The 23588-nt window shown below is 40.0% G+C and overlaps 1 protein-coding gene across 1 annotated transcript in view; it reads left to right on the top strand.

The window, feature by feature from the left end:
• Emcn (endomucin) overlaps window positions 1–20632 on the top strand; it is a 92641-nt gene extending 72009 nt beyond the window's left edge. Inside the window, exons 6-13 of the mRNA XM_032897272.1 lie at window positions 620–712; window positions 949–1002; window positions 2217–2312; window positions 5787–5811; window positions 6936–6997; window positions 10274–10347; window positions 13858–14314; window positions 20586–20632. Coding sequence (XP_032753163.1) covers window positions 620–712; window positions 949–1002; window positions 2217–2312; window positions 5787–5811; window positions 6936–6997; window positions 10274–10308 — 365 coding nt within the window. The 3' untranslated portion in view covers window positions 10309–10347; window positions 13858–14314; window positions 20586–20632. The remainder of the gene's footprint in view (window positions 1–619; window positions 713–948; window positions 1003–2216; window positions 2313–5786; window positions 5812–6935; window positions 6998–10273; window positions 10348–13857; window positions 14315–20585) is intronic.
• Window positions 20633–23588: the final 2956 nt, after the last annotated feature.

Here is a 23588-nt window from a genome sequence, read left to right as displayed (position 1 = left end):
TAAGGAAAGAACATTTTCCTTAAAGGAAGAAAAGATCATGGACAATGATACAATCTACCAGTCATTATTCAATGGAAGGTGCTCATACAATTGTAGCAACTTATGGAGGGAAATCAAGGAGTCTCTACCATTTCTCCTAGACTTCTTATCAAAGGCTACATAGTGATCTTTTATCTTCGACCATTGGAGAATAACATAAAATCAGAAGTTTTCTACATTTATATCTATGTTAAGCATGTGTGATGGACAAAATAGCATTTACCAAGGTTAAAAATATCTGAAGTGTGGTTAGTGTTTATCATAGATTGACATCTCACAAGAACCTCATGCTTTTGGTTCTGTGAACCGGGACCAGAATATGAGACTTGCTCACATTTTCTTAGCCAGTTCTCCGGATGACATAATGTCGATATCCAGTTCACGTGGTGCCAAAGTCTGCCATCTTTCCAGAAGAAATACGTGATGTCAAGTTCAGCATTACCATTTCATGTATCTCTCTTACACAGAAATAAAGTGTTTTCCCAGATCTTTCAAAATGCAGACTGTTTAAAACTACAAAGAAACCCAATACTGAAGACTCAGTGCCTAAACTGAGCCTGGGTTTGTGATTTTCCTACAGTTACCAATCAACTGCCAGATGACCAAAGACCAAAGACCACCGAGACGCCCTCTGCATCGCTAACAACTGCAAAAACCATCTCACAGATTCAGGGTATGATTTTTGTGTATCTAGATGGAAACTTCTTCTACCTCACTGTTCTTTATGGAATAAATACTATCCGTCTTCATTTTTGAGACATACTCTTGCAGGGTGAGAGAAAATTTTGCATTTGCAACATCGTAACTATAAATCATGAATATATCCTTAAATGGGAGCAGAGGGAGGGTTATGTGGATTAACATATTTATCAAAGGTGACTTTAGCTATGTTCTTTCTCAAAATAACAGATACTGAGGATGGGAAGATCACAGCCACTACATCAACCACCCCCTCCTATTCCAGTGAGTAGCATATGTATTTCCGTTCCTGGAAACAGACACACAGAATATGTGAGTGAGAACAATGAAGGAATGGGGCTGTGGATAGCCTGTTCCCAACTTTACTCAGCATGTGACTCCATTGTCATCCACACTACAGCCTGCTTAAAAATTCCTCATAAGCCTGATCTTAGTTACCACACCATGGCCATTTTCTTTTATTTTTAATTTCTCTTTGTGTTTCTTTTCCACTTTTGTCCTGTGGTAAGCAATCACCAGAAGAGGCTACTAAAAGCTTAATGGGAGTTTATTCAACTAATCTCCACGCTAATAACTTTTATCCAAATCGTCATGCCGTATGCCTTCAACATGTTCATCTTCCTTTGTCAATTAAATATTCCTACAGCAACCAAATAATAAAAACAATGCTTTTTTTAACCTTGATGAAATTTTATCATATAGGTTGCAGTTAATTTCACTTTAACATAAACATGTCTAAGAATATAACACCTCACAGATGTGCTAAGTCTGAGTAAAGAATACTCAAGATACTCAATAGTTATAGTAAGTAACAGTAAGGTGAATGCGTGGGAAGCTAGAGTTACAAATGAGTATCTTTGGTTTCAGTAAAAAGCATTTCATTAACTAAGGTATCACAGAAAGAACTGACCCACTGATAAATGCCATTTTCTTTCTGAAGAGCTAATAATGTCACACCTATTTCAAGCTATGTTTTAGACTTTCTAAAAAGCTATTTCATCCATCTGTTTGTGCTCCTTTGCACATTTTCTATTTTCAAGGCAACACGATGAAAAGATACTTGCAAGTCTCAGCCTTTGAATTAGATCCACCCAGTAAGCTGTATTTTTTTCAAGTAACTTTATTACAATAAAATACAAAAATATATATAGATATAATAAAGAGAACTGTTTCCTCTAGTCTTTCTCCCTACTCCCCCAGCCTCTGGGAAGATGGGAAGCCATCTCTCTGAGGTTTGGTAGTCTGTTTAAGAAAGGCTACAAGGGTGACATCAAGTGGATATGTCAGAAATGACAAGCAGAGCAAACCCATAAATCATATTAATTATTGCCATAAATCATATTAATTATTACCTGAAATATACTAGTGGTTTGATAAAATGTTGTTTAAAGAAGAAAGCACACATGTTCTGTCCGGTGTGGTCTATCTGTATGGAATCAGCACTACTAGAGCTGACGATGTTCCCAATACTTTTTCAGGTGTTATTTTGCCCGTGGTTATCGCCCTGATTGTTATAACAGTCTTGGTGTTTACTCTGGTGGGCTTGTATCGAATATGCTGGAAAAGAGACCCAGGTAAGTACTGGCCTTTTGTTTCATTTCATTTTGTTTTCCCAAAGGAAGAATGAATGGTTGCTGAGGGAAACCTTGAACTTCAGCTGTCAGGAGAAGAGTTATAGCAACGACAGATATCATGCCACGCAATCGCAAAGGACAGGGGGAGCAGGTGGCGAAATTCTTCCCGTGCTGTTGGAAGGAACAATGATTAAGATTTGTTGGTAGAGCAAATATAGACAAGCAATTCATACTGATGAAACAGCTTCAATTGAGAAGATGTCATAGGTGTGTGTGTGTGTGTGTGTGTGTGTGTGTGTGTGTATGCTCCAAAGACCGTGTGCAATAGCATGCATAGTCAGAATGAGCAAAGGTATGTGGAAATTTAGTTTAGAAGCCCATAATCTCTGGGACTCCCTTTCTATCCTTAAGAGGCTCAATGTCTTTCCCACATAGGTACCTTCCATGATAGTATTATGCAGTTTATCCTTTCTTTAAATAAACATTCCATTTTAGAGTAGATTAAATTACTATTTTAAAGTAGGTAAGTTATAAAGTTAAGACATTTCCTCATATTCCTTATCCAGAGTTCATCATCATCATCATCATCATCATCATCAACATCATCTACAAAAATAACCACAGCCATCATCTGTCCTCATAATCAGTTTAGCTTAGAACAGCATATTTGTTGGAGCTAAGGAGCCAATGTTAATGAATTATTCTAAACAAAAATCTCTATTTTATTCATGTTCCTTTCTTCTTTATTTAATTGTTTCCCTAGTCCAAGGGTGACGCTGCCTTTTGACTTGGTATTTTGGCCACACCTCCCTTTGCTTGCTTAGCTCTGCCATATGACTCCGACTCATCTGCTCATTTCCAGTCCTTTGCCCTGGACTTGCCACAAGTTCAAGTTTTCACACATTTATCCATTCTTGCATTTTCCTGGAATGTTATCCCTACCCACCCCTAGGGTTTTAGAACACACTTGCAACTTACCCTATAGGATTCAACCTACGATAATTTATCATACCTTTTGGTGACATAGCACTTCATTAAGCAGAACACATCATACTTTTAATTTTTTAGTTTACAAAATTGGGTGACAGCTTCAGGGTGCAGTAGAATTTGTACTCTGCTCTGTGCCTGCTTTGCCTGTAAGCCCATCAATAATTGTCCTGTTATAAAATTCACCGCATAAAATTCACCTTGCATTATGCTTGATATATATCAGTAGACTTTATTCTATCTTAAAATGGCCAGGGAAATACATCTTCCCCTAATTTTCATTCTATTTCACTAACAAAATTCTGCCTAAGCCTCTTAAGCTATTAAGAAGGTAAAAGGTGTTTATTTTTATACAGCTTATAAGCTGCACTCTTACTTTCTTACCCCAGGACACTAATGAATGTGGTTTAGGCCAGCCACTAACTGTGCATCTCACAGACAGGATCACGGCAGCAAAAGGAGAAATTAACAGAGCACCATGGTGGCATTCATTCGAGCTCTGGGTGGGAAGTAAGAGAAAATAAAGGAATAAATAATAAGCAGTGGGATTTCCTGTAGAAATGAGTGAGTAAACCTCACACTGCCTGAAAGATTCTTTCTTATCCAGTTTCCAAAGAGAAAATAGTACTTGCTTTTTCCTCATGTTTTTAACCTGCCAATCTTATGTCTATGGGAATACAGCCATCACAGTTGAACCCTGTGGGGGTTGAGTCTATAAAATGGATCAAAACTACTATGTTAAACCCACTTACAAAAATGATGTGTACTGCAAAAGGCTGGTTTAAACTGGAAAACTTTGAGAAGGCATGAGTTGAAAGTGGCACTTTCTACCAAAGCTGACTCTTAAGGAGTAACACCGTATCACCCAACAGTTATTCTGGAGATGTATGGGGTTCTAAAACCAAGTATGGAAATTATATAATCACCCAACTCTGTTTGGTTACTGCGAGCCTTGTTTCCACACAGAATCTCAAGCATTGTTATCATTAAATTAGCTCCATTAAACACCTGCAGTTAATCACTCTTTGAGTATGTGGAGGAGACTTCATTACATTCAGACAATTAGTGAGCCCACTCTGCGCTCTGGAAAACAAAATGAATCAGAAATTGGAAATTAAGCTTATCTGAGTAATGTTGATCGCAGATTGAGCTTCAACACGAGCATGGCATATATGCAGAAAGTTTGTTGGAAGGCATTTCTTTGCTAATTAACCCACTGTTACCATACTCTTAGGAAAAAATGCTAAAATAGACATTCAGATATTTATCAGCTCACTCTGGAGAGAGGCTATGGACAGCACAAGTAATATTACATTTGACACTCGTGGTAATAAACATTACGGCTGGACCCTGCTGATGGGGAGAACACGGTAGGAAATCATTAGTGGGCAGCATGGGGTATGAGAGGTTAATCTTAGGTAATTAGACTTCTAGTTGGACGTCTTGTTTTGGGGAACAGAAATAGAAGCAACGTCAATGTTAATGTTAGCCAAGCTCATCATAAAAGAAACAAAGCACTCAAAGGCAGAAGAAAGCAACACTCAAGAAGCCCGACAATGAGCTACGTTAGACATGACAAGAAACTGATACAGGAGCCAAGCAGGATGGAGTGGAACCAGGAGCAAAGTGAAAGAGTTAAACAGCCTCACATCTGCTTCCTGGAGGCCATGGTCCTACCGTACAGGATGAACCATACTCAGACTGATCCCAAGGAATTTCTATCAGATGCTTTGGAAGCTGCCTGGCAGAGCATGCCAAAATTTAGCTACCTCAGTGCACTTGGAAGGCCACTTCTTGAGAGGCCGAATCACAGGGGTACAATCCAACACAAAGGATATCTCCATCCTTACTCACCACAAATACAGGGATTTGTCTCCCAAGAAAGAGGTGGGTGGGGAGCACCTATTTAGAGCAAAGGAGGGGGGTAGGATGGGGGTGGCAGGGCAGAGACTGGGAAGGGAGACATTTGAATAATTAATAATAATAATAATTAAATAAAATAGTTAATAATAACAACAATAATAATAATAATAAAACAATGGGTGTTGTTACAGAGGACAGAGGCTTCAATCTCATAAACCTCATGGTATTAACCATTTGCTGTAGGAAAAAGAAAGAAAGAAAGAAAGAAAGAAAGAAAGAAAGAGAGAGGAAGGAAGGAAGAAGAAAGAAAGAGCAATGTGTAAAGGAAAAGTCCTTTTCTCTGACTGAAAAGGCAACTCAATGCTTTGAGAAGTTTCTCAGAGATATCACCTGTTTGGAAGTTTCTAGTGTCTGTGAAAGACAATCCTAGAGGGTATATCTCCAAGTTATGTGATACTCTATGATAAGGATGACACCAGAACTAACTTCCTTGTTGATTACATAACTGCCCCATGCCAGAATAAGTGTTGACTAAGCCTGAGGGAAGGCCTCTGGGTAACAAGTAAAATGGAAAGAGGAGGCAGCCAAGATCTCAGCTTTAATAACAACCATTTTCTTTTCTAGGCACTCCAGAAAGTGGAAATGATCAGTAAGTCGGGCCGCGTGATCTCCCCCAACCCCAACTTCCAAGCCTTCCATTCACATAGAGAAAATTTTGGAACTTATCTTAACATTTTATGTATTTATTTAAAAAAAAATAGAAAGAAGCTACCATACGTGGAATTTGGCTACTTGTCAGAGCTACTTAAAGACAACTGAAAGAGAAAGTTTCTTTTAGGTGTGGATAAAGTATGAGATAGAAAACAAGAAAAAAAAATGATGAAGAAAAGATTGAGTGAGGGGGCGGAAGATAAATATAACTAAGCAAAATCGATAAACCACGCCTAGCATTTTAAGACCATTCTCCTGGTGAGATGTTCAGCATGCTCACCACCGCTAAGGGAAGCAGTGTGTGTTACTCTCACTGCCTCTGAGCAGCTTTACCTGAACAGAAGCATGACTCTACCTTGAGTGTCAAAGCAAGCAGAACGGCTGGTAGCGAACCAGGAAGCTATTGCAAGCAAGGGGATGAAAGCCAGGATCCACTGTGTTACTGATGAAAAGGGATTTCATTGTTGGCCTGAACGTGTACTAAGCATTTACAGTAGTGGTATTTGGGGGGTTTGCTGTTGTTGTTTTGGTTTAGTTTCACTAGACTCTAACCATTACAGAAACAGTAGCTCTTGCCTACCTAAGCATCTCACTTACAAATGGAGGCTCTCAAGGTGTCTAGGGAAAGGAGCTGCATTTGGAACTAGCATCCGGGAAGCAGGTTTCTTTAAATTAGTTGGTTCAGACACTAAAATTATGAGACCTAATGAAAACGAATGTCCCCGGAACTCACTATCTGATCAAAAAGTTTCCGTGTCTTCTACCACTTAACTTAGCACTGGAGACACACGCAATTTAGACCTAGTGACTTCATTTCCATAATCCAGGTGATGATTAAACCGATGGTTGCCAGTGTGACAGTCTTGCGACCTGTAATCTTCCTTCAAAAAATACTGGAAAAGAATGCACAGTACATGTGTGTTTGTAGAAAAGGTAAACAGCCTTTGCTGTAGAATCTTAGAAAAACAAGTACTTTTCTTCATTTTGGGCCACCTCTGCTTCCTCGTGAAGACACACAGCACATGACTGTGGTACTAACCTAAGTGTTTCTGTATCAAACAGGCCTCAGTCTGATAAAGAGAGTGTAAAGCTGCTCACCGTTAAGACAATCTCTCATGAGTCTGGTAAGTTCCCATTTGGTTAGAAGACAAATGGTTAGACAGAAATCCAACCACAATGTTGAGTTTTGGTCACGTGAAATGCGACGCAAAGCAGAACTTCTTGAGTTCAGCTGTAGCGCTCAAGAAATGCAAATTCCTGTTATGAAGAGAAATGTCATTTTCATAAAATGGAGTGTTGGGCCTTGCGTTACTAGAGCTAGAAGATGAGGAGTTTTACAGGAACTCCTAGTGATACCTGCAGGGAGCAGGCTATAATAAAGACCACTCGAGGTTCTCTCCCACCCATTTCTAGGAAAATGACAACTCTCACTAGAATCATGGGTTTCTCAAGAGGACACTACCACTACCACTATCAACAACAGCCCCAAAATGAAACCCTCTTTTTTGTAAACTGAAGGACAGCTTTGCCTCTCTCACATTCAAACTTGTAAGTTTTCATTTTCTCCCTAGACAAGTTGTCAGGACCCAGGTATAAAGCAGGGACATTATCTTGGTAATATTAAGAAGTAGTCTCTGATAATTTCATTGCTTCCCAGTTGGATTTGGAAACCACACTGCTTTCAAAATTACCTCAAAGATAATCCAGCTATTTCCCCTGGGGAAAATGCCTGGATTGGGTAGAAATTGATGATTCCAAATAGATTGTAATAGTCTAGAATTAAGCTAAGTATAATGACCTCCAAATGGCCTGAATTTTGATTAAAGTCTATTGTTATCAGGACTTGGTGGCTACTTCGGTGTTCCCAATCAAATGTCTTCTCATTGCCTTTTGAACTAATTCAAACATATCTTCTTAATAAAATCATTCTCACCACTTATAAGAAATTTCATTTTTAAAATTATTTTGTATTTTTCTCAGAACCAATGTTGAAATCTTTCCTAAAATATAACTAGAATGGAACCTGAAATGATTGAATTGAATATAATTTTAGAAGTTTAGCTCAATTGTTCTACCATCACCCATATGATCATCTCGAAATATTTTTTTAAAAAGTCATCTGATAAAGAAGACCTCAGGACACTCATAAATCACAATCGAAGATTGCTACAGCTTACATTATTTACTTTAAGGTCTAAGGCATACAGTGTCATTTAACATGCTTAAGTGAGAGGACAATAAAATTAAAGTTCAGAAGTCGTAAATGTTTGGGAATATGGTCATTATTTCACTATAGAATTTCAGGACTTTAATTTCAAAATTAATTATGTTGTGATAGAAGTCAATAAGCAAATGTTTCCAAGAAAATAAAAACAAACCAAAACAAAAACCCCCACAGCCTTATACCTTCAAGGAAAATTGAAATGTATGCTGAATCATTTTAGTTTCTAGATGCTTTAAGGATGCTGGATAAATTTTTGTTATTTTTTCCCAGTGCCAACAGTTTCTTTTCCCTGAACCCTCTTACTCTGGCTGGGTCTCCATACCCATCGCTCACACACCTTGGTTCCTTTCTCTGTGTTCTTTTTCAAGCAGTCTGCTGCTGAAAATGTGGTTCATACCTGTTTAGAGATGGAGCTTGTCTTCATAGAAGGGAAACAGTATGCGACACTAGGAGAAAGCTGTGTTTTCAGAAGGATGTGCTTGGCTTTTGTAGGAAATCTAGCCAAGTTAAATGTCACTGTGTCTAAGTTCAGAGTATATGTCTAACGTGATTGGCTAAATGGGACTCTCGGACTGTAACTCAGAAACCGTACATTTCGATTCCCTCTTAGCATACAAAGAAGAGTATAAGAAATTTGAAGAAAGCATTTGACCACATTATGTATACTATGAAATAGGGGTAAAAAGATAATATGAAATGGATTTTAAATTACATGTGAAACCCAAGCTTGATGCAACCACCCTTGGCCTTTGCTGCCTTACTGCCTGCCAGTTGCTCCTCCTGCCCTTGGTACACGGATGTGCTTTTTGTTTATGTCACAGTGTGTTAGCTATTATCTGTTGCTGCAATAAAATAACAAGACCAAAGTCAACTTAAAGAAAAAAGGGTTTATTTTAGCTTATGGTTCCAGAGGGAGAGAGTCCTTGTGGTGGAGAAGCATGACATGGCAGCAGGAGCAGGAAGTACACCACATTTTCATGCACAGAACAAAGATAGGGAACAGAAAATATGGCAAGGCTCTAAGCCCTCAAAGCCCACCCCCAGCAAGGCTTCACCCCAAATCATTACAGATGTCATTACTATAATAACTCTTACCCAAATCATGATGTTGTTGGACAGAACATAAGGTCAAATACTAAGGCTTGTAATGAATTCTTGTATCCTTCATGTAATATCTGGTAGAAGGGGTTAAATAAAAATGCATTTTCCATGGGATCCAGATAAGTGATGTGCCTTTGGCAAACGAAACAATTGCAAGGAGAAGGGTGCAGTGTGGCCGGGGCTGCAAGGGCTGTCACGCTGTGCTCGGCAACTTTTGCAGCACGTGACGACCTAAGGAGAACAACTGGGAAGAGACTCGAGTCTGTCTTTTACTTCTCTGACACTACTGATTGCTGGCACACCTGTGAAAGTAGCTGGTGACGTATACATTGTCACCAGAGACAGCTGTGTTAACCACTGGCAGATAAAAGCTAGAGGAAAATGATGACATCCATCCTAAGAACTGGGGACTCGTTCCCATATTGCCCCAAGAGATAGTGATGGGCACTGATATTTGATATTCCCAGAAGCATACAGGTCAGAAGGAACACTCCTGTCGTGAATTTAGTGCCATGGAAAAACTGCTCTGGGACTCTCATCTTTCTACTACCCAGGTTCACCCTTTTACCTTCACGCTCGATAGCAGAATATGGCTGAAAGTTTGAAGGATCTCACCTATATGCTTCCCTGAATGTAACTAAAGTGTTTGTGTGGGCTTATAAACTACTTCCCCAAAGTTTCCACTGAATAATTTAAACAGAAGGACCCAAGAATACCTTCTTGATTAAATGGAACTTTAAATGTAGAATGTGGGTTTGCCTAGGGAAAGGCGCCTTGTGTAAAAGGAGAGTCAATAATGAACCACCTGGCATCTCCGCTCTTGTGTCTCCTGATCCACACTCTTACCCCCAGGGAGTTGGTAAGCAAGGCTTTTTTAGGGTGAAAAGGAATAACAGCTAAAGAAAACTCATAAACCTTACTAAATAATTTCCAGGCAATACCAAGAGGCAAACGGTGGTTTTAATGACATTCTTGTAGAAAAAAAAATTGAACTTTTCTTCAACAAAAAGGAAGCCCAGGCCACTTTAGTTTCATACCTCATCTCGCTGAGATCAAACCTATCCTCTGTTCTTAGGCGAACACTCTGCACAGGGGAAAGCCAAGAATTGACATCGTGATGGATCCTCCTTACACCTGGGCAATAAATAAGTAAGTTTCCTAATTCCATTCACTGAGATTCTCATTAACATCTGTTTCCTTAGCCTATACCTCAGATTACTTCAAAGACTTTCAAACCCTGAACACTTAATGGTTGGTATCAACGAGAACATCGTTGCCTATTTGTCTAAAACTAAACTTTTAAAAAAGCTCCCAGAAAGACAACTGCTGTCTTGATTGCAGAACGTTCTTCCAGTAGCCCTTCCTACTGGCTTAAGGAAAGGCAGAGTTCATGCTCCCTTCCTCTGGACGATGCTTCCTTGTGAGTACAGTCCTTTGCACCTGGGTTAGGCAAGGTTCTATGACAGTTTGCAGGACACAGGGACAGTGCTGACAGACCTGTAGTTTATTGTTGGAAGTGACACCGTACAGTAACTGATGAGGTTGAAGCTGTGCCTCTCTGCCATAGGCTGGCTCACAACTGGTGGTTAAGCTCCATAGAAGACCCAACCATCTCTCTCCTGTAGGGATCAAATCAGGAGGCCCTTACTTTCTGGAGCTAGGAACCACAGATATGTGTACAAAGTCATTTGAACAGAAAGATGTCATCTCAGTTAAGGTTTCTTAATTCCCAACTAATTGCAAAGACTTGCTCAGCTACACGACCACATGAAGAACATAACCCTTCTAGTAACTCAAGGAGACCAGATAGAAATGATAAATTTCATGCTGCCATAATTGTTACTAAAAAAAATGGAAATCCTCAGAAGCGTCAAATCTTTTTCATCAACATGCTGCTTGTCTGGGCCAGGAGCCAGTGCAATGCAGGTACCTTTCTTATTTCCTGTCAAGGCTCCTCTGGAATTGTTTCTTGTGAAACTGCCTTAGGCTTTCCTAGAAGCAGATTAGCAGACTTTCTGATCTTGATTTGTTTCTTATAAAAAGCATTGACTAAATGCTGTCACGGCATTTGTTATTTTATAGAGCATGCAGAAAAACATATCCTTCATAATAAACAATAAAAAGCAAACAAACCAATAAATACTTACATGTCCAGTACTGGCCTGACCAACCTGGTCATCACATGAGTAACAAGTCCAGGGCACAGAGTGTCCCTGCTCAATGCAGTGCTCGTATCTACTGCCCAGCTATTAATCTGGTCATCTGACCAACACTCAGTTGTCTGCCAAATACATGGGGGATGTCCAAGCCTTCTTCATCAGGAACAGCAGACAGCAATAGAGAGGCTTATCTAGATTCAGACATCATCATAATAATAATAATCTCATCCGCCTCTAGCCTGTTACTAGGTGTGGATTGCAAAGAGAAGAATCTAGGCCATTATCCCTCCTTTTCTTAATGGTCCCTTCCGGGAGCTCACTTGGAGAAACTGGATGTTGTAATGTGTGATTAACACGTGAGAATTAATTCATGTAAAGGAAGTTTCCTTGAAAGCCACCTGTAGTTTCCAGGACCTAGGAAAGTGACATTTTCTTACATACCAAGTATTGAAAATGTAGACTCCAATTGTTCAATCTGCATAAAAACAAATTCCCTTCTATTCAGATGAGCGGGTTGAAAGAGGAAGAGGAGAAAAAGTTGTGAACTAAGGACTTGTCTGCATTCCAGCTGGATCACAGAGACCTAGAAGGGCTTTGGATGTGATCAGAATAGCCATGTTGTTGGATCAAACTTCCTCTACACACTGTTGATTGCAAGAACCCATGTACACGTGGGATGAGTGTGACAGTCCCCTTGTAATCCTAGCTCTCGGAGGTGAAAACAGGCTGTCCCAGAAGCAAGCAAGCTAGCTAGCCCTCTTAGCCAAATTGATAAGCTGAGTTCAAGTGAGAAGCCCACCCTCAATATAATGAGAATGATTGAGGCAGACACCATCAACATCTGGCCTCCACATGTGCCTGGGTATGTGCAAACATGCCTAAACATATATAGCCACACCATACATAATATATACATACTATACACACAGATAGTATATTCCTTCCAGGGGATAGGATTTCTTGACTTTTGATTCACAAAGCTAGCAGGACTCCTGTTGCTCTTCTGAATAGGTTGGGAATTGCATAACAATCTTCTGAAAAAGTAAAGATCACAAAGGAGTGGGAAGAAGCAAGCTTGGCATCTGCCAATCGCACCATCTATTTGTGTTACCTTCTCTTCAACATACATCTTCCTGTCACTGTACTCAGAATTTAATAACCAGTGAGTGATTTCCAGGCTGTCAGCAAGAAATCAGATATCAGCGCAGAGACTCATAATGAATTGGGTTGAGTTCACCAGGACTACGGAAGGAGACAAGAACTTTCTGAATCTGTGTGCAACAGCAGTGTGCAGACAGTCGCTTACATTCAAACTTTTTACCTCAAACGAACATTCTAAGGATATTTAACACTTTCTCTTTGAGCTATTGATCATCTATATTTTTCAGGTAATTATACTTAGTGCGAATCAGCAGGGCAGACAGGAATTCCAAGAGACTTATGACCCTTGACTTCAACTGGGAGAATAAAATCTTATGTAAGAAATAAGGAAACAGGCTGCAGAGATGGCTCAGTGGTTAGAGCACTGACTGCTCTTCCAGAGGTCCTGAGTTCAATTCCCAGCAACCACATGGTGGCTCACATCCATCGGTAATGAGATCTGATGCTCTCTTCTGGTGTGTCTGAAGACAGCTACACTGTACTTATATATAATAAATATTTTTTTAAAGAAAGAAAAAATAAAACAATTACAGAACGATATCATCTCATCAGTTCAAATCCATCCTACTGTCTTACGGTTTCCATTGCTGCAAAGAGACACCATGGCCAAGGCAACTCTTATAAGGACAACATTTAACTGGGGCTGGCTTATGGGTTCAGAGGTTCAGTCCATTATCATCACGGCAGGAACATGGCAGCATCCAGGTAGGCATGGTTCAGGGGGAGCTGAGAGCTCTACATCTTCATCTGAAGGCTGTTGATGGAAGACTGGATTCCAGACAGCTAAGATTCCGGTCCTAAAGCCCACGCCCACAGTGGCACACTTACTCCAACAAGGCCATACCTCCAAATAGTGCCATTCCCTGGGCCAGGCATATACAAACCATCACACCTACCATCTGCTACATTAATAACCATAGAAAGGTCAAGAGGGCTCCAGAAAATAGTGCTTTTATACCTCAGACTTGGTGTCGTACTGGGGGAATGTACTAGGTCCTGTTCTCAGGGTTCAGCACCTAGGCATGTTGATTGGTTGGATGTGGGTTGGAATAGGATAGAAACAGTGCTGCTAATGCCAGCCGCACTTCCAGCCTGTGGGCTTGTGTGAATCACGGAAGTAGCAACAGAGACCAGGATCGTGACGTAAAGGCCAGTTTGAGGACGATATCTTTCTCCGCTCAGTCTCACTCTGAAGTGTGTATGCCATTCACGTGACTACTGTGCATAATAAAGATTTAATGACGTCTCTAGCCTGTCTTGCCGAGACCTAGTACTCCACACTCCCTCTGGATTCTTCACTTCATTAGGTCTGAGCTTTTGTTGTTGTTGCCGTTCACAGGCTTCGTCTTCAGCTTCTAAACTCCAAGGGTGGAGAAAAGAAAGTCCTCAGAACCGATACAATTTCCAATCTTCTCACCAGTCTACGCGAGTTGCCTGTCCCAGCAAAGGAATGACATACCTGATAGAATCATAAAGAACTCTGGACATCTTCTGTGTGAGACGTAGAAAATCAAACAACTCTAGTTTTCAAGGACTTTTCTAGGAGGAACCGTGATCCCCCAGCCTGGGCAGGTAGCCTGCTGAGTTTAGACATGCCTTAGCTGAGTTTAGACTTCCGGGTTTTATAGCCGAGATCTGTGGAGACTTGCCTGTTTTCTTTGTGTTCTTATGTTAGCCATTGTTGGTATTTATTGTTTCCCACTGTGTTAATGCATTTTGCAAGTGTGTTAATAAATGTTAAGTACAAATCGTGCCATGTTTCTCTGTAGAGACAGGTATGTTATTCATGTTTTCAGGTGTTACTTTTTTTTTTTTCATTTTTTTTTTTTTTATTAACTTTAATATTTCTTATATACATTTCGAGTGTTATTCCCTTTCCCGGTTTCCGGGCAAACATCCCCCTCCCCCCTCCCCTTCCTTATGGGTGTTCCCCTCCCCACCCTCCCCCCATTGCCGCCCTCCCCGCAACAGTCTAGTTCACTGGGGTTCAGTATTAGCAGGACCCAGGGATTCCCCTTCCACTGGTGCTCTTACTAGGATATTCATTGCTACCTATGAGGTCAGAGTCCAGGGTCAGTCCATGTATAGTCTTTAGGTAGTGGCTTAGTCCCTGGAAGCACTGGTGGCTTGGCATTGTTGTACATATAGGGTCTCGAGCCCCTTCAAGCTCTTCCAGTTCTTTCTCTGATTCCTTCAACGGGGGTCCTATTCTCACTTCAGTGGTTTGCTGCTGGCATTCGCCTCTGTATTTGCTGTATTCTGGCTGTGTCTCTCAGGAGCGATCTACACTTCTGCACTTCTTTTGCTTCATCCATCTTGTCTAATTGGGTGGCTGTATATATATGGGCCACATGTGGGGCAGGCTCTGAATGGATGTTCCTTCAGTCTCTGTTTTAATCTTTGCCTCTCTCTTCCCTGCCAAGGGTATTCTTGTTCCCCTTTTAAAGAAGGAGTGAAGCATTCACATTTTGATCATCCTTCTTGAGTTTCATTTGTTCTAGGCATCTAGGGTAATTCAGGCATTTGGGCTAATAGCCACTTATCAATGAGTGCATACCATGTATGTCTTTCTGTGATTGGGTTAGCTCACTCAGGATGATATTTTCCAGTTCCAACCATTTGCCTACACATTTCATAAACTCGTTGTTTTTGATAGCTGAGTAATATTCCATTGTGTAGATGTACCACATTTTCTGTATCCATTCCTCTGTTGAAGGGCATCTGGGTTCTTTCCAGCTTCTGGCTATTATAAATAAGGCTGCGATGAACATAGTGGAGCACGTGTCTTTTTTATATGTTGGGGCATCTTTTGGGTATATGCCCAAGAGAGGTATAGCTGGATCCTCAGGCAGTTTAATGTCCAATTTTCTGAGGAACCTCCAGACTGATTTCCAGAATGGTTGTACCAGTCTGCAATCCCACCAACAATGGAGGAGTGTTCCTCTTTCTCCACATCTTCGCCAGCATTTGCTGTCACCTGAGTTTTTGATCTTAGCCATTCTCACTGGTGTGAGGTGAAATCTCAGGGTTGTTTTGATTTGCATTTCCCTGATGACTAAAGATGTTGAACATTTCTTTAGGTGTTTCTCAGCCATTCGGCATTCCTCAGCTGTGAATTCTTTGTTTAGCTCTGAACCCCATTTTTTAATAGGGTTATTTGTCTCCCTGCGATCTAACTTCTTGAGTTCTTTGTATATTTTGGATATAAGGCCTCTATCTGTTGTAGGATTGGTAAAGATCTTTTTCCCAATCTGTTGGTTGCCGTTTTGTCCTAACCACAGTGTCCTTTGCCTTACAGAAGCTTTTTGCAGTTTTATGAGATCCCATTTGTCGATTCTTGATCTTAGAGCATAAGCCATTGGTGTTTTGTTCAGGAAATTTTTCCAGTGCCCATGTGTTCCAGATGCTTCCTAGTTTTTTCTTCTATTAGTTTGAGTGTGTCTGGTTTGATGTGGAGGTCCTTGATCCACTTGGACTTAAGCTTTGTACAGGGTGATAAGCATGGATCGATCTGCATTCTTCTACATGTTGACCTCCAGTTGAACCAGCACCATTTGCTGAAAATGCTATCTTTTTTCCATTGGATGGATTTGGCTCCTTTGTCAAAAATCAAGTGACCATAGGTGTGTGGATTCATTTCTGGGTCTTCAATTCTGTTCCATTGGTCTATCTGTCTGTCTCTGTACCAATACCATGCAGTTTTTATCACTATTGCTCTGTAATACTGCTTGAGTTCAGGGATAGTGATTCCCCTGAAGTCCTTTTATTGTTGAGGATAGTTTTAGCTATCCTGGGTTTTTTGTTATTCCAGATGAATTTGCAAATTGTTCTGTCTAACTCTTTGAAGAATTGGATTGGTATTTTGATGGGGATTGCATTGAATCTGTAGATCGCTTTTTGGTAAAATGGCCATTTTACTATATTAATCCTGTCAATCCATGAGCATGGGAGATCTTTCCACCTTCTGAGGTCTTCTTCAATTTCTTTCTTCAGTGTCTTGAAGTTCTTATTGTACAGATCTTTTACTTGCTTGGTTAAAGTCACACCGAGGTATTTTATATTATTTGGGTCTATTATGAAGGGTGTCGTTTCCCTAATTTCTTTCTCGGCTTGTTTGTCTTTTGTGTAGAGGAAGGCTACTGATTTATTTGAGTTAATTTTATACCCAGCCACTTTGCTGAAGTTGTTTATCAGCTTTAGTAGTTCTCTGGTGGAACTTTTGGCATCACTTAAATATACTATCATATCATCTGCAAATAGTGATATTTTGACTTCTTCTTTTCCGATCTGTATCCCCTTGATCTCCTTTTGTTGTCTGATTGCTCTAGCTAGAACTTCAAGAACTATATTGAATAAGTAGGGAGAGAGTGGGCAGCCTTGTCTAGTCCCTGATTTTAGTGGGATTGCTTCAAGTTTCTCTCCATTTAGTTTAATGTTAGCAACTGGTTTGCTGTATATGGCTTTTACTATGTTTAGGTATGGGCCTTGTATTCCTATTCTTTCCAGGACTTTTATCATGAAGGGTGTTGAATTTTGTCAAATGCTTTCTCAGCATCTAATGAAATGATCATGTGGTTTTGTTCTTTCAGTTTGTTTATATAATGGATCACGTTGATGGTTTTCCAGATATTAAACCATCCCTGCATGCCTGGGATGAAGCCTACTTGATCATGGTGGATGATTGTTTTGATGTGCTCTTGGATTCGGTTTGCCAGAATTTTGTTGAGTATTTTTGTGTCAATGTTCATAAGGGAAATTGGTCTGAAGTTCTCTTTCTTTGTTGGGTCTTTGTGTGGTTTAGGTATAAGAGTAATTGTGGCTTCATAGAAGGAGTTCGGTAGTGCTCCATCTGTTTCAATTTTGTGGAATAGTTTGGATAATATTGGTATGAGGTCTTCTATGAAGGTCTGATAGAATTCTGCACTAAACCCGTCTGGACCTGGGCTCTTTTTGGTAGGGAGACCTTTAATGACTGCTTCTATTTCCTTAGGAGTTATGGGGTTGTTTAACTGGTTTATCTGTTCCTGATTTAACTTCGGGTACCTAGTATCTGTCTAGGAAATTGTCCATTTCCTGTAGATTTTCAAGTTTTGTTGAATATAGGCTTTTATAGTAAGATCTGATGATTTTTGAATTTCCTCTGAATCTGTAGTTATGTCTCCCTTTTCATTTCTGATTTTGTTAATTTGGACACACTCTCTGTGTCCTCTCGCTAGTCTGGCTAGGGGTTTATCTATCTTGTTGATTTTCTCAAAGAACCAACTTTTGGTTCTGTTGATTCTTTCTATGGTCCTTTTTGTTTCTACTTGGTTGATTTCAGCTCTGAGTTTGATTATTTCCTGCCTTCTACTCCTCCTGGGTGTATTTGCTTCTTTTTGTTCTAGAGCTTTTTAGGTGTGCTGTCAAGCTGCTGACATATGCTCTTTCCTGTTTCTTTCTGCAGGCACTCAGCGCTTATGAGTTTTCCTCTTAGCGCAGCTTTCATTGTGTCCCATAAGTTTGGGTATGTTGTACCTTCATTTTCATTAAATTCTAAAAGTTTTAAATTTCTTTTCTTTATTTCTTCCTTGACCAGGTTATCATTGAGTAGAGCATTGTTCAATTTCCACGTATATGTGGGCATTCTTCCCTTATTGTTATTGAAGACCAGCTTTAGGCCGTGGTGGTCCGATAGCACGCATGGGATTATTTCTATCTTTCTGTATCTGTTGAGGCCTGTTTTTTGACCAATTATATGGTCAATTTTGGAGAAAGTACCATGAGGAGCTGAGAAGAAGGTATATCCTTTTACTTTAGGGTAGAACGTTCTATAAATATCCATTAAGTCCATTTGGCTCATGACTTCTCTTAGTCTGTCTACGTCTCTGTTTAATTTCTGTTTCCATGACCTGTCCATTGATGAGAGTGGGGTGTTGAAATCTCCTACTATTATTGTGTGAGGTGCAATGTGTTTTGAGCTTTAGTAAGGTTTCTTTTATTATGTAGGTGCCCTTGTATTTGGGGCATAGATATTTAGGATTGAGAGTTCATCTTGGTGGATTTTTCCTTTGATGAATATAAAGTGTCCTTCTTATCTTTTTTTTGATGACTTTTAGTTGGAAATTGATTTTATTTGATATTAGAATGGCTACTCCAGCTTGCTTCTTCTGACCATTTGTTTGGAAAGTTGTTTCCCTTTCACTCTGAGGTAGTGTCTGTCTTTGTCTCTGAGGTGTGTTTCCTGTAGGCAGCAGAATGCAGGGTCCTCGTTGCGTATCCAGTTTGTTAATCTATGTCTTTTTATTGGGGAGTTGAGGCCATTGATGTTGAGAGATATTAAGGAATAGTGATTATTGCTTCCTGTTATATTCATATTTGGATGTGAGGTTGTGTTTTTGTGCTTTTCTTCTCTTTGTTTTGTTGCCAAGACGATTAGTTTCTTGCCTCTTCTTGGGTATAGCTTGCCTCCTTATGTTGGGCTTTACCATTTATTATCCTTTGTAGTGCTGGATTTGTAGAAAGATATTGTGTAAATTTGGTTTTGTCATGGAATATCTTGGTTTCTCCATCTATGTTAATTGAGAGTTTTGCAGGATACAGTAGCCTGGGCTGGCATTTGTGTTCTCTTAGGGTCTGTATGACATCAGTCCAGGATCTTCTGGCCTTCATAGTTTCTGGCAAGAAGTCTGGTGTGATTCTGATAGGTCTGCCTTTATATGTTACTTGACCTTTTTCCCTTACTGCTTTTAATATTCTTTCTTTATTTTGTGCGTTTAGTGTTTTGACTATTATGTGACGGGAGGTGTTTCTTTTCTGGTCCAATCTATTTGGAGTTCTGTAGGCTTCTTGTATGCCTATGGGTATCTCTTTTTTTAGGTTAGGGAAGTTTTCTTCTATGATTTTGTTGAAGATATGTACTGGTCCTTTGAGCTGGGAGTCTTCACTCTCTTCTACACCTATTATCCTTAGGTTTGATCTTCTCATTGAGTCCTGGATTTCCTGTATGTTTTGGACCAGTAGCTTTTTCCGCTTTACATTATTTTTGACAGTTGAGTCAATGATTTCTATGGAATCTTCTGCTCCTGAGATTCTCTCTTCCATCTCTTGTATTCTGTTGGTGAAGCTTGTATCTACAGCTCCTTGCCTCTTCTTTTGGTTTTCTATATCCAGGGTTATTTCCATGTGTTCTTTCTTGATTACTTCTATTTCCATTTTTAATTCCTTCAACTGTTTGATTGTGTTTTCCTGGAATTCTTTCAGGGATTTTTTCGATTCCTCTCTGTAGGCTTCTACTTGTTCTCTAAGGGAGTTCTTCACGTCTTTCTTGAAGTCCTCCAGCATCATGATCAAATCTGATTTTGAAACTAGATCTTGCTTTTCTGGTGTGTTTGGATATTCCATGTTTGTTTTGGTGGGAGAATTGGGCTCCGATGATGCCATGTAGTCTTGGTTTCTGTTGCTTGTGTTCCTGTGCTTGCCTCTCGCCATCAGATTATCTCTAGTGTTACTTTGTTCTGCTAATTCTGACAGTGGCTAGACTGTCCTATAAGCCTGTGTGTCAGGAGTGCTGTAGACCTGTTTTACTGTTTTCTTTCAGCCATTTATGGGGACAGAGTATTCTGCTTTCGTGTGTGTAGTTTTGTCCCTCTACAGGTCTTCAGCTGTTCCTGTGGGCCTGTGTCTTGAGTTCACCAGGCAGGTTGTTTGTAGCAGAAAAGTTTGTCTTACCTGTGGAATCAGCAATGTGTGTAGAGAGCAGTCTCTTCTGGTTTCGCAGGCGTGTCTGCCTCTCTGAAGGTTTAGCTCTCCCTCCCACGGGATTTGGGTGCAGAGAACTGTTTATCCGGTCTGTTTCCTTCAGGTTCCGGCGGTGTCTCAGGCAGGGCTCCTGCCTCACCTGGGCCCTCTCCCACGGGAGCCCAGAGGCCTTATACAGTTTCCTCTTGGGCCAGGGATGTGGGCAGGGGTGGGCAGTGTTGGTGGTCTCTTCCGCTCCTCAGCCTCAGGAGTGCCCACCTGACCAGGCGGTAAGGCCTGTCTCCCACGGGTTTTGGGAGCAGAGAGCTGCTGCGGGCCGGAATCCCTCAGGTGTTACTTTTAATAAATCATGGCTGTACTCAGCATGCTAAACATTGTATCATGACTGGTGCGTACAGGCATTGGAGTCCCATCGTTTTGGCTAGCTTTGGGTTGGAGCTCATCAGAGTATGCAAAAGCAACTGTCAAAAGACCAAACGAACTAAAGTATAAGCCAGTAATCGAGGGTGAGAAATTGCCATTTCTTTGGTTTCTCTCACTTGTAATTCATACCATCTAACGAGAATGCCTGGGTGGGTGATATCAGGGTTATATTCCTTTGATTGATCCATTTCATTGACACTATTTCTGTGATTAGTTTTATTTACTTATTTTTAGAAATATCAGATGTGAGGCAAGCAATACTAAAACTCCAGTCTCTAGAAAATCAACATGTCAACAGTGCTTAATTGAGATATTATTTTCCAATGAGTCACCTTCCTAAAAATTTCATAAAAATATAGCACTGATCCCCCCCTCAAGGACAGATTCTGCTGTTGAAACCTTGATCAACCTTGACCACTTTCTTGACACACGAGATCAAAATGTCAAGATGGCTGGAGGTCTGGGGAAATTTCGGCGAATCTATAATTTCTTCAGATGAGCTCAATGAAAGCTTATCTTACTGATCTGAGGGAAGGTGGAGATGGAAAGACATATGTTACAGGGTCATGTTGATTTTCTTTTACTGTGATGTAATGAAACCTTTCAGCTTTAGGGGCATGTGATCATTTTGATTTTATCTTCCTCATATTTGAGCTGCATCTTATCAAAGGTATCAAGCAAACACATATACAATTCTCATGCATTTCTCTCTATTTTTCTGTGAGAAAGATAGCAGGATAGGAGGGAAAAAGGAAAAAAGAAGAATCCACACCACATACACTTTCACCTTGGGACTATTTCTTAGGTTACAAGGCTCTAAAAGGGTAAGAGAGTGGTTGCAGCATCTCCAACGGGGGTATTTGGAATTATTTTAGGTTGTTCCAATGACCACCTCAGCAAAAATCTGTCAAAATAGTTTTTGTGTTGCAAAGAAACAAACTCTTTTACTTCGGGCAAAATGACTTTTTTTCTAACTTTCATAAACCTCATCGACTCTGATTTGATCATTCCAGATTAAGAGCTGGTCATAAGGGAATTAATTGCTCTAAACCAACAACCAAGGTGTCAGATCTGTGTTGAAGGCCAAACTGATAACAGAGAATTTTAGGACATTCCCAGGTAATTTTGTGTCACCAAGTTCAAAGAAATCTCAACTTTGTACTTAAAACAACTTAAATGTTGGAAAGGACAAAGTATTTGTTTCAAGTCAGTAACACCATTACTGGCATTTGATCATTTATTGGATAAATTATTCCTATACCTGATGTTCTCACAAGGTTTTTATAATAATATACAGTTCAACAGTCATTTAGATAAAAATAAAGGTCTTCCATATGTTTGTGCTGCATGACAAGATGAGCATAAGTCTATCAACAATCGAAAAATCAGCAAGAGCTAATTATTTGATGTTGTCACATGAAAACAAGTGAGTGTCACTGGCTGACATTTTAGCTGTCACTGCTGGCAAGGCACAACTTCTAAGTGCCCCCTTGTTGAGCTGAAATATTGCCTTAGATGTGGCTAACACATCTCTTATCTTCCTATCATCTATATTTAAGTCCATGAGGATCAGCTTCTGACATCATCTAATCTTCAGTGATGGATGTGTTAATGCTCTTCTGACTTTTTTCTGTCTCTTTCCTACTTGTCACTGAGATTTTATAGGTGATGAGTTCTGGATACAGTTCAATGGCCTAGTATGCATGAAACCCTGAGTTTTATACCCAGAATAAATACATACAGTTTGATGATAGATTAGATAGATAGATAGATAGATAGATAGATAGATAGATAGATAGATATTAATGACAAGCATGATTATGCATGTCAGTAAGGCCAAGTAGGACTTGGGATACTGATATCCCACCTATGATGAAACACGGAAGATATATGCATATATATACACATACAAATTTGTGTTTTCAGTGGCCATACAGTATTCTGTTTCACCAGCTCCCAGTCTCTACCAATCTCAGATGAAGAAGAATAGGAAAAGACTTGTGTCTTCACTAAACATGTACAGTGTATTTTGTGTTGTCTTTGTTCTGTAAATACACAGTCTGGCATCAGTTTGTATATTTATATTACATTAAGTTATTTTAGCATTATAATCTGAGAAAAATTTAAAGCACATGTGAAATATGCATTGTTTATATGTAAATATGTCATCATTTTTATAGAAGAAACCTGAGTATCCACAGATATTTTTCCCTCCTGGGATACCACAGGAGACCATAAAACCTGTGGGTATTATCTCAAGGGCCTGCTGTAGTCTTAATCAATGATTGTGTTATCTTTACATCAGTACAACCAACACTAAGATGAGTCAACCTTAAAGACAAAAGTGGACAGTTCAGGAGGCTCCAACCCATGACCATTTGGTACCATTTGCCTGGGGCAATAGAACATGTCCCGATAGAAAAGCATGAAGGAGTGATATCACAGCTCTCATGGCCAGGACATAAAAGAGAACAAACACAGTCACCTTCTAGGACACAACCCCAGGGGTCCCAGTACCTCCCATTAGGCCCTACCTCTTAAAGAGCCCACCACCTTCCAAAGCAGCACATTGTGGACCCAAGCCTGCAATACATGCATGATTGTGAAATATTCACAATACGAAGTGTATCAGGACCTAAAACACATGTAATTCCCACAGGATGAATGAAACCTTTTACACGTATGCTGAATGAAGAATCTTGGATGGAATATCCACGTAATTGTTAAAACCTCCTCAGGGGCAGGATATGGCGACTCTTCTTCCCATCCCATTTAAAGAGCACACTTGGGGTGCTGTGGGCTTGAACATACTAATTTATCTTCTGGCATAAATTTCGACAGGAAAAAAGTATTTAATGGGCCATAGTACATTCCTGGATTTGAAGCAAAAAATTGTAACAAAATGGATGT

This window comes from Rattus rattus, chromosome 3 (genome assembly GCF_011064425.1).
Source record: "Rattus rattus isolate New Zealand chromosome 3, Rrattus_CSIRO_v1, whole genome shotgun sequence".
Taxonomy (NCBI): domain Eukaryota; kingdom Metazoa; phylum Chordata; class Mammalia; order Rodentia; family Muridae; genus Rattus; species Rattus rattus.
This window is presented reverse-complemented; position numbering and strand designations above follow the sequence as displayed.